This window comes from Eucalyptus grandis, chromosome 5, assembly GCF_016545825.1.
Source record: "Eucalyptus grandis isolate ANBG69807.140 chromosome 5, ASM1654582v1, whole genome shotgun sequence".
Classification (NCBI taxonomy): Eukaryota; Viridiplantae; Streptophyta; class Magnoliopsida; order Myrtales; family Myrtaceae; genus Eucalyptus; species Eucalyptus grandis.
This window is the reverse complement of record NC_052616.1, coordinates 48,680,430-48,694,886: the sequence shown is the minus strand read 5'-3', so window position 1 is coordinate 48,694,886 and position 14,457 is coordinate 48,680,430. Positions and strand designations below refer to the sequence as shown.

At 39.1% G+C, this 14,457-nt stretch overlaps 2 protein-coding genes across 2 annotated transcripts; both read right to left on the bottom strand.

Annotated features, from left to right (window-relative positions):
- Positions 1–1,581: 1,581 nt before the first annotated feature.
- On the bottom strand, positions 1,582–2,397 carry LOC104445318 (putative glycine-rich cell wall structural protein 1). The gene has a single exon (XM_010059173.3). It carries the CDS (start codon positions 2,380–2,382, stop codon positions 1,816–1,818), a length of 567 nt encoding a protein of 188 aa, XP_010057475.2. The 5' UTR covers positions 2,383–2,397; the 3' UTR covers positions 1,582–1,815.
- Positions 2,398–4,938: 2,541 nt separating this feature from the next.
- On the bottom strand, positions 4,939–9,527 carry LOC104445317 (secretory carrier-associated membrane protein 3). Its single transcript, XM_010059171.3, has 14 exons — positions 9,371–9,527; positions 9,185–9,265; positions 8,775–8,831; positions 8,514–8,630; positions 8,353–8,415; positions 7,875–7,908; positions 7,453–7,575; positions 6,712–6,774; positions 6,523–6,616; positions 6,235–6,280; positions 6,082–6,149; positions 5,649–5,697; positions 5,447–5,512; positions 4,939–5,323 (listed from the first exon to the last, which is right to left on the bottom strand). The coding sequence occupies exons 2-14, from the start codon at positions 9,239–9,241 to the stop codon at positions 5,237–5,239; spliced, it is 924 nt and encodes a 307-aa protein (XP_010057473.2). The 5' UTR covers positions 9,242–9,265; positions 9,371–9,527; the 3' UTR covers positions 4,939–5,236.
- Between the last annotated feature and the right edge of the window lie 4,930 nt (positions 9,528–14,457).

The window sequence follows — 14,457 nt, the reverse complement described above, 5'->3', positions numbered from 1 at the left end:
CCAACGTGTTTCTTAATTATAGCTATTAGATCCACGTTGTTGATCAAATTTCAACATAATATCTTTGCATTCTCAAATTTAATTGTCAATTAAATTTCGACATAGTTTATTTACATTCAATGTCGTTGCAAAGTCTATATTTTCCAGGTCCTACCATCCATTAAATTCCTATGGGGAATCAGGGCAGAACCTATCCCTTCAAATAAAAACCAAAAAACTTAGTGAAATGTATGTGGTCGAGAGATAAATTCCGACGAGACAATGGGATATTCATTTGATGTGAGTCGAATGCCTTAAAAAGATGTTGACCCAGATTTTGCCAGACCAATTTAATTGGGATTCCCATTTTGGGGTGTAGCACATAAAATTAATGCCTCAACCACCTTGCAAGATGGGACCGCTACCACCCCAAGGTGGTCATATGACTCTTGCGGTCTCAAGCAACGGCGATTTCATAGCGTGCTGCCGTCATGAGGTGGTCATGAGCCTCGGCAATGGTTGCAATCGCAAGGTAAAGCTAGCTGCTCATTCGCTCTAAAAAAAATTCATGAACCATATTGAAAAGAAAAATATGGGGGTACTTTTGAATTTCGAACAAGAATACAGGGACCACCAGTGGTATCATCCCTCAAATCAGGTGAAGATCATTTTCCAAAATAACTATAAAGACGAGGACGAATCGTTTAGCAGGGAAAGAACTCTTCTAGTTCGGTTTAAAGATAGTTGATACTTCATCAGCTAAATCCCGGAGGAGATATGTCGAGTGGTTAAGTATTTTGGTAGATTCTATATGGATCGCATAATTTGTGAACTTCTGCGAAGGATAGTCGAGACACAAAATTTCAACCACTCCGTGTTATAATAATGATGATGATGATGATATCAATAATAATAATAATAATAATGATGATATCGATAATAATAATAATAATAATAATAATAATAATAATAATAATAATAATAATAATAATAATAATAATAATAATCCTGGTTTATGTCCTCCTTTCTTTTTCCCTAGAGCGGGCTGTGTTGGATCGTGCAAAGTTATCGTAATGGCTATGTAGCTGCAAATTATGAAAAAGTTCCACCGAAATTGAATAACGATAATATGAGCCAAAAAGAAGCCTGCCGCCACGTGAAAAAAGGGTCTAAAACTTTTGACCACGCGTACATAGAAAATGCCACGGTCAACACAAATGACTCCTCGAACATCTTGAACGATATCATACACATGTTACATTTTCGGACAATGATTCACAAATTATGGAAAAAAAATTTACCACATTATCCACGTAATATTATGCCAATTTTTCAACCGTTAATACAACTTCAAATAAAAGACCTAAAAAAAAACAAGCATCTCGACAGTATTGTCATGAAATTTGGGCCCCATTAAATCCACTCAAGAAATAGATCCATCATATCCCATCATGCCCCCAAATCACCCACCACCCCTAGCTATATCCTTTTTGCTCCACTATATATATCTTTTTCCTTGATTTTCAACCACAAAACAGTGCATCAAGAACCAAAGTCTCCCCACGAATTTAAAAAATAATAATAATAATGATGATAATCAAATGAAGAAAACCCTTATGTTAATATGCCAGCACACCATTTATTCATAATGACCATATTTTGCTAAACCTTCAAAGACCAGAGTAGTAGAACTATAGAGTCAACTGATCTCAGCCAAGCAGCTTACATTACAAAACAGAGCATCAAAACGATCACATACATAGCATATGCCAAAGCATATATAGAGAGTATTACTAGGAAACCTCCCTCTTAATACATAAGTTACCTCACTCACTTTTAACAGTAAGCAATACACTTCTTCTTGCAATCCATGGTGCAGCTGCCACCGCCGCCGCCGGAGCCATAACCCTTCCCGGAGCGGCTGTAGGAGGTGAAGCACTTGGCCGGGCACGTCAGCTTCTTCTTGTAGCAGGGGCCCTTGTCCTTGCACACCACGGTGGGCCTAATCACGCCTCCCTTGGAGTACCCCCCGCCCGGGCCGCCGTATCCGGCCCCGTACCCGCCGCCGACCCCGCTGCCCCACCCGTTTGCCACCCCGGGTATGTCCCCGAAGCCGCCGCCGTCGCCCGCCCCGAAGAACCCGCCGGGACCGCCGTTGTCATCCCCGGCCCCCTTTCCCTTGGAGGACTTGCGGTCGGGCCCGAACGAGTCGGGCCGGGCCGAGGCGAGGGAGATGGTGGAGATGAGCAGCAAGGAGATGGCCAGGAGGGAGATGGCGGTGTTGGCGGTGGCGGTGGTGGTTTTGTTCTTCATTGCGTTGGAGAGATTTTGGAGTGTGAATTGGTGTGGAATTGATGAGAGGAAATGGGTGATTGCTCTGAGGGAATATTTAAGTGGGGGCATGTGCTGGAAGAGGGGGGAAGAAAAAGTTAAAAGGGCATTAATGGTGGCTGTGAGTTGGAGGACGGTTGAGGGGACAGGTATTGACAATAGGGTAGGTCGTGCACACTTATTAAGTTCATTAACTGTTATTACATGAGACGTACTCACCGGCAATTAATTATAGAGATAACTTTTTTTACATATTTTTTTTATTTTATTTTTTACATTTGTGTCATTTTCTCTAAAATATTTTAAGAACTTAGTATTATCTTATAAGCCGCAAAGGGTGACGTGAAAGATAATGAGAGAAATATTGATTGTGAGGACTCGAATGCTTCTAATTTTAAAAAAAAAAAAAAAAATTAAGATTAGGATGCACCAACCAGTTAAGACTAGATTGCATTAGGCCTTTTGGTGCAACTTTCCTTTTCTTTCACATATGACTCTTTACCGAAAGGAGTGAAAAAGGGACGTGTACTCTTTCCTAAAGATAGAAAAATCCTTTTTGATGGATTAACTCATATAATTACATGCTATAATCATGTTTTGCTGAATTTCGGTTTACTATGAACGTGACGTGTTTATTCATAACATACGCTTGAAACCCAAACACAACACATATATCTAGTGGATTACATGACACGATACATTTAACATGTTTTAGACATAATGTCGTACATACACATGCAACTATTCAATTAAGCAAATCTTCACTAAGCATAGCTCACCGTTCCTATATGGCAATGGGAAGATGGGGAGTTTAAAACTCCCGTCCTCCAGATAAGATGGTTTATGGGTTTATGGATTTTTCCCAGATGGGTCCATTAGGAGCCTGGAGTCAAGCTCCAGGAAGCTCCAAAATTCAGGAATACAACAGGCGGATAAAAGAACAAAAGAATTTCGTTTTTGATTCGAACTTTTTCTCATCATAATGTTGGGAAGTACTTGAAAGGATATGAACAAGAGAAACCAATCTTCCAATCCTCATGTGTACCAATTTTTAAAATTGAAGGATTTTAAGGATCTCTCTCTCTCTCTCTCTCTCTCTCTCTTCTCAGAATTATCTTGCCTCCTTTGTCACCAACATGGGGCCCCGCAAACATGGACCTTCTCTATACGTACCCATAAGAAATATTTCGATTTTCAAAACAATGATCACATTCAGTACAAAAAAGAAAAGTACAGTAAAATCCGTAAGTGTTTTTTTTTTTTTTTTTTGATTCCATTGATTAATAATAAGGGCATAGGAGGGTAGTTCCTATCAGTTCTGTATTGTATATTGAAAAATCATTATGTGGTTAACTTAAGTTAATCATGGGTTATGCGCCCATACCCTAGGGCTTAGACAAGTAAAATACATAGATTCTCACATAAATTATCAAGACTTTGGCTACTATATTAGGGTGAGCTTATTTTATGAAAAATGAATAATTTGAAAAACATTTCCTTAAAATCAATCGCTTATATAGCTCGAAATAATTAGTCAATCAAGATATTTTCATTATCAATAATAATTTATGTCTAAATATTTCTATGGATGATGAAAATATTTCTTCTATTATTCATTTTTGTAAGTCATACAAATAATTATTTTCAAGAAAATATTTTTTAAAATATTTATTGTTTGTGAAATAAACGCATCTCTGGGATATCAATAGTCTTCGTGGAGAAATCCAAGCGGGCCTCTTCAATTGACATTTCGGGAGCATTAAAGGCTTTAATTTGACTTTGAAGATAATCTTTGAGATCTGGGGTTTGGACGGCCCGGGAGATTAATGAAGCCCCATCGCAACATGTCCGAAGCATTAATTGCATCAAATTAATATTTTCACATGTTTCCATCACCCAACGAGTATCTAGTTTTGCTCGTGCATTAGGTGTTTTTCCTTTGTTCTAACAGGACAATTTTTGTACAAAATCATTGGATTGTACACTCTCGTCCTCCCCTCATCATGGATTTATGCATTCATTTCATATGGAGCTTGCTTCGATTCACGACATGGAGAAAGTTCGTGCTAAGGTACATGCGCGGGAGTGCGTTTGGCAAAAGAAATTTGATATCGAGAACATGGTGTAAGGTGAAACGGTTAATACATCTTAATTAACTTATAAGTCATTGATGCTTTAACTTCCTCTTAGCAATCTCCTCATGTTCCTTTGACTGTGTTTTACATGCATCTAACGATTTCCCAACCTTACTTGTATTTGCCTTAAAAGTATAGTATTTTTTTTATTTGGGCCGGAGGAACCGCTTCACCTGACAGCTGTTGCATAAACCCCCAGGTGACACGTAAGTTGGAGGACCTACCACCCCCACGTCACACTTAAGTCGCCAAATGTCTCCCCTAGATTTCAAACTCCTCACCTCTGACAAAGGATCACGGGAGTTCTTATCCAGCAGAGCCACCACACCGGTTGTTTAAAAGTATAGTATTCAAATCTGAATAATACATGAAAAAAAGTCATACATTGAACTGTATATCGTATAATGTGCAAATTTCAGATTTTGTGGACAAAGATCTTGAAACGCGTCTGTCGGAGTATTAAGTAAAATTTGAAAAATTATGCAGACTCGCGTTTTCTCTAATTTCCGCCGGTTAAACACCAGCAAAGCCTGCTTGAGGGGAACTCTGCTCGCAACTTTAATAACGACTTCAAACTCAACGTATGGGTTCAACACTGTTGAGACTTGTAAAACAACAAAACTCTACATCACCCTGATTACAACATGGAATTTTTGCAATGATCCCTCGAGCCGAGCGAAAAATGCATAATCTTGGTTTCGACAAAGCATCACTAACCACAAAGGGTAACCGTACAGACAAGTATGAACAGGAGCGAAACCAACCGACTCATCGTGCTTCCGGATTCTGGCTTACAATGCCGCCCTCATGGCGCCTCTGGCAGCATCGCGCCTCACCTCATTGGCTTTCCCGCTTCCCCGGAAGTACATGTACACTTGCTGCAACCAAAGGCGTCAATGCAAAATTTGAGCAACTTCAATGAAATCTTTAAATGAAGTTCAGCGTGTGGCAACAACGCATTCAATAGGTTTTTATGGCACAAAGAAAGGATAAGAAAGGACCTGAATGACCCAGATGCTAAGCAACGTCTCCACACAGAATAGCCCGAAGCCAACGAAATAGAAGATCTGTGAAAGGATGAAAGTGCATTAGTCCGGTAGGACTTCGCTAGCAGCTTAAAGATCGTTAATTTGGCGAAAAGGTAGACAGGCATTCACAGTGCCCTGAGACAAATGCCTAGAAGAAATAAATGGGAAACTTTACCGCAACTATGGCGCCTTTGTTTGAAAGATTAATTGCTGCCAATATACCCCTGTTTAGAAAATGCAAGGAGGTCAGCAATTCGGAGGAGAGGATATAGTTGTGCACTTTCTAGTTTAACCCATAAGCCTATTGTGCTAACTGCTTAAGCATAAGCAAATGAGCAATTTAGCGGAAAATCTTGCAAAAAGGAGGGAAATAAAGTTAATAAGCAGGTTAAGAAAGCAAGGGGACTCTTCCTGGACCGAGCCAACACTTGAAAGAAGGTTCAGAATTAGAGAGGATATCTAAAAATGCAAAAGGAACTGAAAGCTGCAAGGTACCATATTTTACTGTGACCTAAGACCTTGGTAGCATCCACAATTTACCAAGTAAACACTAAAATCCTCACGAAATGAAGTGGGACGTAAATCATAGATCATAGTGGCTGGCTTACGCGAGAGAGTTTCCTTTGAATACTATTGGGGGAGCAACTGCAGCGATGATGCAAAAGCCTATATGGAGCTGCAGGGACAAGGACAAAAAAATTTTGATCAGACCAAGAAAAATTGTAAAATAACAAAATGCATTGCAAGTCTGGTTAACTTACCAAGTAAAACAGGAAAAACCAGCCAAACCTTATAGCACTATCAGTCCTGCAATGATTTATGCAAATAACATGTCAAATGAAAGAATATGAATAAGTAACAACAACTGAACCAACTGGTTCAAGGATCAGCAATTGGCCAACCGACTTTTTAATCAGCAAAAAATAGCCAAAGCTAGCATCCTATTCTCTGAGATCATTGCAAAGTCAGGGAGACATAACAGAACATAGTAGAATTGGACTAAAATGGGGCATAAAATAAACCCATATAGGAGTAGTGGGATGACATACCTAAATGCACGGTAAAGTGGGCGATACCACAGAAAGTAAGCACCTGGAGCTCCCGAGATGAAGTAGATGAGTGCAAGGAACCAGATTTTAACACCTAAGAAAAGAGCCAAGAACTCAAATAAGGGGAAATCTCACAAATTGATTGCCCCATCATGTGCATGAAGTAAACTATCATCACTGCAAACCTACCTTCCCCCTTAATCCATGCTGTTGTCACGGCTATTATGTTCCAAAACAGACATAGCACCATTCCTGCATAGTATAAATTTGAATTATTTTGAAGCGTGTGCTGAAGCATACTTATTATTTTATTTAACTAAACTATCAGCAAAGATAACTACAAGAACCACTCAAGCGGTTTTCAAGCTTATGTAGCAACTTAATATCTTAAAGAAGCAAGAGTCAATCAGGTCAGGCCATGCAGAAATGGTCTTGTTAACCCCATTAAGTTAGGATTAGAGGTTAAGGAACAGACATCTGAGCGTGGATTATAACACCGAACAAGTACAATTCCATGCCATCAAGTGCAAAAACTACCATATTGATCCATATCATTAATTGGATATCTCACAGGCTTGAGATTTACCTAGAAGTCAAATGTCAAACTCTAGGAAAAAGAACAAACTGAATGGTAAAATGTAAAACCTACGGGTACTGATGGCAGCTCATAACACAACATGCAAAACTTAATTAATTTGGGTTTTGACAATGACATTACACATTTACAAGGATACCGGACCCAATCATAATACTCAGCAAACCAAAAGGATATGATATCTTATATATGATTTTAGGCAACATGACGCCAGAATAAATTTTCAGAAACTCAGTATTTCAGAGTTGAAGAGTACAGCACAAGGCTACTAGCAGTCAAATGTCATGGGTAACATCTTGTCATCTCAAGAAGAGAATCAATCAATTTTTGCATACCTAGAAATGTTGTGAATGCAACATATTGTAACCTCTGAAGATGAATCGGAATTTCATTTGCAATGTCATGGTGGATAATGGGGAGAAACGGTGGCCAATTTTTTTCCTCTATTGTAACACCAGCTGCAAAAAAGATTGCAATTCACATAACCATGTCAGATGAAGATAATAACTCAAACGACATTACTCACTGCTTCGAGCAAATGAGGTGAGCAACATCTTGAATATCGTAAAGAATATGCCAATCGATTGATCTGAATGTGATAAAATATCCCTTGATAACCCAATAACCCACAGACCTTCAGATGGAGAATCAACTAATAACTTCCCAAAGGATATAGTAACACACGCCTAGGTTACAGGGAGAACTAAATATACTAATTTTCCAAAGAAATAGGACCAGTGTTCCAGAACTCAATTACCTCGAGCTAAAGCTTCTTCTTTCCGTCGAACTTCCTGCAAGCACAAGGAGCAGAAGAAACACCACATCAGCAGGGTCACTAAGCCAATTAATACAGTGCCTGTTATGTATAACCTAAGAGCCTAAGATTTCCAAACCCTTGTTACATACTATTCTTCTGTTTTAGTGAAATTTCGTAATCATGCTCTTCACCATTAACACTCACTTCCGAATGCTCTTTACATAAGTCAAGTTAAACCTAGTAGAGAATGAGAATCATCGCATGTCTTCTGCTAGAGAGAAAATGAGTCATTGTGGTTGTTATAGCAGAGAATGCATAAAATAGATATCACTAGTCCGACCAGCACTGTTTTATCGCAAGTTAGCGGTGGATCCTCTCATTTGTCTCTTATTGTTTTATCTTACAATGATCCTATATCTTCTGTAGATGGCAATCCAAAGAAACGCATGTTCACGCTGGAAACTAGAAGTGCAATAACCTGTTCCCTTTTCTTCAGTTCAGCCTCCTTAGCTTGGAGTTCCCTCTCCTTCCTTTTCAAATCCTATATTGAAAATTAGTGACGGATAAGATGCCCAGACAAAATAACTTCCAAATAGAGAAAGACCAAATGAAGATGCACATTTAAATTCTATGACCAACCTGATAACCTGATCCTGCCGTGTCAAGAGGAATATCAATTGTTGCACCACGATCGTAAAAGTCTGCAGGCTCTGGGGGAAGTGGCGAAAGCCTTGAGTTCGGTAGACCCCCAGTACTCTGGCAAAAAGTCATATAATGTGAGGAACAGATAAAAGAAATAGATAAAACATGCAACTAGAGCAAGATATCGCACCCTAGCACCGTGATACAAACAGAGAGAGTAAATCAAACCCAGAAGTTCACTTGAATTTTAGCATTTACCGTAGAAAACGCACCCCCGCCATATTTTGTGGAAGCTTTGGTCCTGACTGCTGGGTCCTGAAAGTCAAAGTCAATCAAGAACAATCTGATCACGAACAAAGAGAAAGATGAAAGAATTCATAGGCAGATCTAATCAATCAACCGATCACAACACAAATTCAAGCATGATTCCACTCAACTATCCAGACCAACTAAATATCCCCCACAGCTCAAACCCACGAAAAGTCAGGCCCTTCGCCAGGAACCCAAGATCAGAAACCTCAAATTACCATTCATCCGTCCCCTCCTCAGCACCAACCGCCCATACCAGTCCTCAACCACCCAATCACCAAACGAAACACACCCAAAATCCCAACTTGGCAACTGGGTTACCCCCGAATTGCAGGAAAACTCGACGAGGAGGGACTTACAGAGAAAGGGTTGACTTCTTCCTCGTCGAAGGGGTTCTTGTCGTAACGGCCGGCCATGGTCCAAGACGCTTCGCCTCAGCTCTGCAGCCACAGCGAGAGAGACAGAGAGAGAGAGGGAGAAGAAGTGTGAAACACCTCCGATGGGATCGCAAACAGGGGAAGGGAGAGAGAGAGAAATTTGCTTACCAAAGAAGGAATTCAAACGCTCGCAGCAGTTGAAAGCTCGAGCCTTTCCACGAAAGTTAAGCTCTTCTAGAGAGAGAGAGAGACAACTTGGTCTTCGGTCAGCTCGCGGACAAATACGTACGCTTTGAAATGCTAGAGAGAGAGAGAGAGAGAGGTTTTTTCCTTCCTTGAAGATAGCCATGTGAGGTTTCATGGGTGAAAAAACAGGGGTGTCCTAATTTGTTTCTATTTTTTTCATTGTTCCTACTTTCTTTCTTTTTTTTGTAGAAAACATTCCTATTTGTGGAATAAAGACTTTTTTGAGGGGGCCGAAATGAAATTAAAAAAAAAATTGACGAATTAGAATTTTTCGTGTTACTTTATTAATCAATTTCATGCATTGACTCGCGTTTTAGATAGTTTTTTTTTAAATGCGGCTACATCGAAACCACAGATATCGGATATGTAATTCAGATCATAGTGCTTATCCGATAATAGAATTTCTCATATTACTTTGTTAATCAACTCCGTGCATTGACTTGCATTTTAGATAGTATTTTTTAGGAACGATCACATCAAAAATAGAGATATCGCATGCGTAATTCAAATCATTATGTTTATTTAATAATCGGAAAAATTATACAATTGAATTGTCAAACAGCAAATGAGCAAACTATATATTATAAATGGTGCTTATTTACTAGAGATCTAATGCTAATCGGACGCACCCCGAAATTACCTTTAGACTTTTCAATTGCCTAATCTGACTTTAGCGAAACCCCAATTAATTTCACGAACATGTTAATGAACCTCAAATATTGCATGGACCAAGCAACCGTTGCCTAATTCATCATTTAGAAATGAGGAAAATACATAAGCCCCAGTGATTATCTTAGTAGGGCCAGCACATTTTTATTTATAGTTTCTAAGTGAGTGCATGCGTACATCCCAATTGTTCAATTTGCATACCAAGAAATGATTTTCTGAAAATTATCATTTAAATTGATTTTTGAGATTGGAAATGTCTATGCTATTGGAAGGCTACTTTCCTGGAGCTGCTAAAAAAAGACCTGAATGGTCCCATCAAAACTCACCTAACCCATAAGAGAGAGCTAGCTAATCCATAGGTAATTTCTTTTTTTGCCAGAAAAAAAAAATTATCCCTAGTAGCTACTCTATCATAGAGTGGTCAATTGGCATTTCTGGTTTTTTCCTTTTCTTTTTCTGTCCTCCTTTTTAATATTTTAGCCCTTGTGATTTTTGTCTTCTCTTGGAGGTCGTTCCATATTGGACCCCACTTCTGGATGCTGTGTGAAATTACTTATATTCAAATGAAGAAAAAAATATTCTCAATGATGATGAAATTATAATTTGTGGGGGAGGGAACGTCGCCCTTCTCTTTTGACCTCTCCTGCGGAAAGTTCAAACGTGTCATGATCAAATTTTAAAATCGACATTGTCGATGTTGACTACCGGCCATATCGATGTTTGATTTGTTGGTCCCTTCTATGATCTGTCTGCCAGCCCTTCATTTCTTCCTATGCTTCCTTTGGTTTTCACCCTTTCGGCACGGCAGTCGTACTGTATCTAACGTTATTGGAAATTTGAACTTTAGCTCAATAAAATTTTCCCGGGAAATAAACCCACCCGTGGCAGACGCGCTAGTTCACGCCCTGCCCCCTCATTTGGGAGGCAAATGGTTCGAAATTCCGCATCCCCATTACGTGACTAGTGGAGTGTCATGGGAGGTGGGCCCCCGCGCTAGTGCTCCCCTTGATTTATGCCGCCGGCTGTCGGCTATATGATGTTCCAAAGTCAAAATAAAAATTCAAGAAATAATTACTTAAAAATCATAAAATTATTATTATTATATGTATATCAATTAGATCCTAAACTTTTGATTCAACTAATTTAATTTAAAAATTTTAATGATTTGCTAATATAGCTAGTCCGATCAAAATTGATCAAAAATTACTGACACGGACATCAATTGTCTTATATGATGTGACCAGCATTGATATGGGCAATTTGTGTAATGTTTTAAAGACTTCTCCAATTTTTTTTTCTTTTTGTGATCGTGCTTGAAACTTACCTAGGCCCTCACCTGCCGAAAAAGTGCAAGCCCACGCCAAACTTAGGTGAGGACCACCTTCGCAATGGCTGGTGGGGAGGCGATGGCTTCACCCTCACCCAATGGTCGCAAGACCACTAGCCACAATGAAAGAAAAAAGAGAATGAAATATAAAATATAGGAATAAATTCAGAAATTTTTAAAAATTTCTAAAATTGTTCGCATCAATATCGATCATACCACTTAGTGATTTCCAACTAAAATTGGTTAGAATGATTGTTAAAAGATTTCATATTAAATTGGTCAAATTAAAATATTTTTGACTTAATTGGCATCGTATAATAAGTTTATAACTTTTTTAGTAGTCCCCCTAAAATCTCTGCAAATGCACAATTCTTTTTGTCTACTCCATTTAAATGAGGTTTTACCCAAGAGTCCTGAATCTATTTTGAATGAGGGGACACTTTGATTCGAATGCGGGATCTGCCAACATCGAATCGAGTGCTCATCCACTCAACCGACTTCTCGGACACTTAATCCGTTCAAATTTCTTGAATTAGATAAACCTCGATCAAAGGTAAGTCATCCATGCCAAAATCAAAGAATTCACAAAGAATTGCTTCGAACTCGATTTTAAAGAGATAGGATCGTTGGTAACACAAATACTAGACGTTTTCATCAACTTGGCCAATCCTTTGGCAGCTTCGACGAGGGTGCGAGGATGGGCAAATTGTTTTGAGTGATAATTAGATGATGTTTGGTAGATGAATGATGGTTTACAATCACCATCAAGGCTTAAATGACACGCCACTTGTCAGGGATAAAGGTTAGGATTGTCGAAATTTACTACCAAGGCTTAGAGCATAAACCACCGCCAAGGATAAAGGATTTCAAAATAAGAGAAGTTCATCACTAAGGTCTAAAGAAAAATCGTCAGCCAAGAATAAATGACTTCTTAGTTCACCATCGAGAAAAGAACCAAGATAAGAAAAGTTTACCACCAAGGCCTAAAGGAAAATCCACAAACCAAGAATAAAAGGCTTCTTGGCTCACTATTAAAAATTTAAAAAAAAAAGTCCACCTTTAAGTTATAAAGAATCGAGATAGAAATTCACTCACACATAGAATAATCTAATATATTCTCCATATTCAAGTCTCTCTATTTTTGTTTTTTTACAAATGAGATTACACATCTATTTATAGATAAACAAAAGCAACCACCGGCCATGGTGGCTCCACTGGATAAGACTTCCGTTGATCTTTGCTCAAAGGTGAGGGATTCAAAATCCAGTGGAGGTACTTGGTGTTATGACGTTGGGGTGATGGATCCTCTATTAGCGTCACTCCAGAGTTTACTTGCCGGCTACCGATTGTATAGAGTTCTCTAGGTATAAAAAAAAACAAAAGTATAGGAAATAGTACAACATTTAAATACATGGAACTACTCAAATAATTAAGACATTAAACTATAAAAACTTAATAAAGACCTAGGAACTATGAAATGCATTAAAACGCATAGAAACTTGAACCTTGACTCTTCTAAATTCATGCTTCAGTTTTGGAAGCCAAACAATCATCATAGAAGATCATCAAACAATGATGGAATCGGACCAAATAGCTTCTAGTTGCTAGGTAATCGATTAAGAACCTTATGGTTAACATCAACCTCGTAAATCGACATCTAGGTTGCCAATCGACAACCATAAAATCAACAACTTATCTATTAAATCGACAAACTAACTCGTACAATCAACATCTTCAACTCGAACCCATCAAATCAAAGTATAGCCAAAATCGGTCTATATGTATTAAACTAAGGAATAGATTAGTTCAGTCAATGAAACATGAGTGGAGCTTAAAAGTCGACCCGGTACATCGGCACCACACTCACCCCCTAAGCTAATGCGGTTAACTAACTATTTTTTTTCTTGCATTGTAGTGTCACCCTAGCATCGTTGACATTATTGGGATGCCATAGGAAAACCCAACTAAATGCAAATGATTTTCCGAAAAAAAAAATATTATTATCTTCTGGAAACCAAGAGGTCGAACAATGCAATGTCAACATATGACAACAAGCCGGCTAAGTTTGAGCTCCGTACGTTTGTCCTCGTGTAAATCAAAAGCACACCAAGGGATTCTTCTCCATTCCCTTTTTTCAAATTTGAACAAGCTGAGACAATCTGAATGGCACCAAGAATCTTCTCAGCTTGTTCAAATGTGGAACGATGTTGACCAAGCTCAGAGGCAGAGGAACCGTGTTTAATAGTCCCCCATGCATCTTATTATTTGATTTTTCTCCTAAGAAAAATGTCACGAATTATCTCTAAATCTTTGCTCGGTATTCAACAGAGTCCTCCGAACTTTGTTTTGATTTGACTTAATCGCCGAACCTTTTGAATTGGATTCAATATCATCCTTCCATCAAGTAGACTAATTAAAATTGTTGAGGTGATGAATAACCCCATTAATTGATTGTTCACTGTACAGATTTGCAAAGAGGCAGGTATCACGAGTATCCATTTTTCTTCTTCTTCTTCTTCTCCTCCCTTCCTACCGTCATGGCCGGCAGTGGAGCTTTCTCCGTGCAGTCAAGCTCCACCGCCAGCCACCTTTCCCCTTCCTACCGCCGCTTGACTAGAACAACACCGAGGCGCCGTGCAGTCAAGCCCACCGCCGGCCACCGCACCGCCTGCCGCCACTTGACTAGAACAACACCGAGGCGGGAGCACAAAGAGAGGACAAGAGAGGGTTGGCGTTAGGTTGACCACAAGTGGTGATGCATAAGTTGGCATGACGCTTCGCTTACGAAATTGCTTACGAAATGACTACATCGAGCGAAATTCCAAGTGCTCAAAGAACCGAATAAAAATTTCAGAAACCACCATGACACCACCACCATTACCATTCTCATAAAAAGAGTCCAAGAACAGCTTGCGCAGGACGAATTTGCCCACCCATTTGATGAGCAGGGCTACCTTGCCCCTTCAGCGTCTTTGAAAGTACCAATTTTCATTCACAAAACTGAAATTTTTCA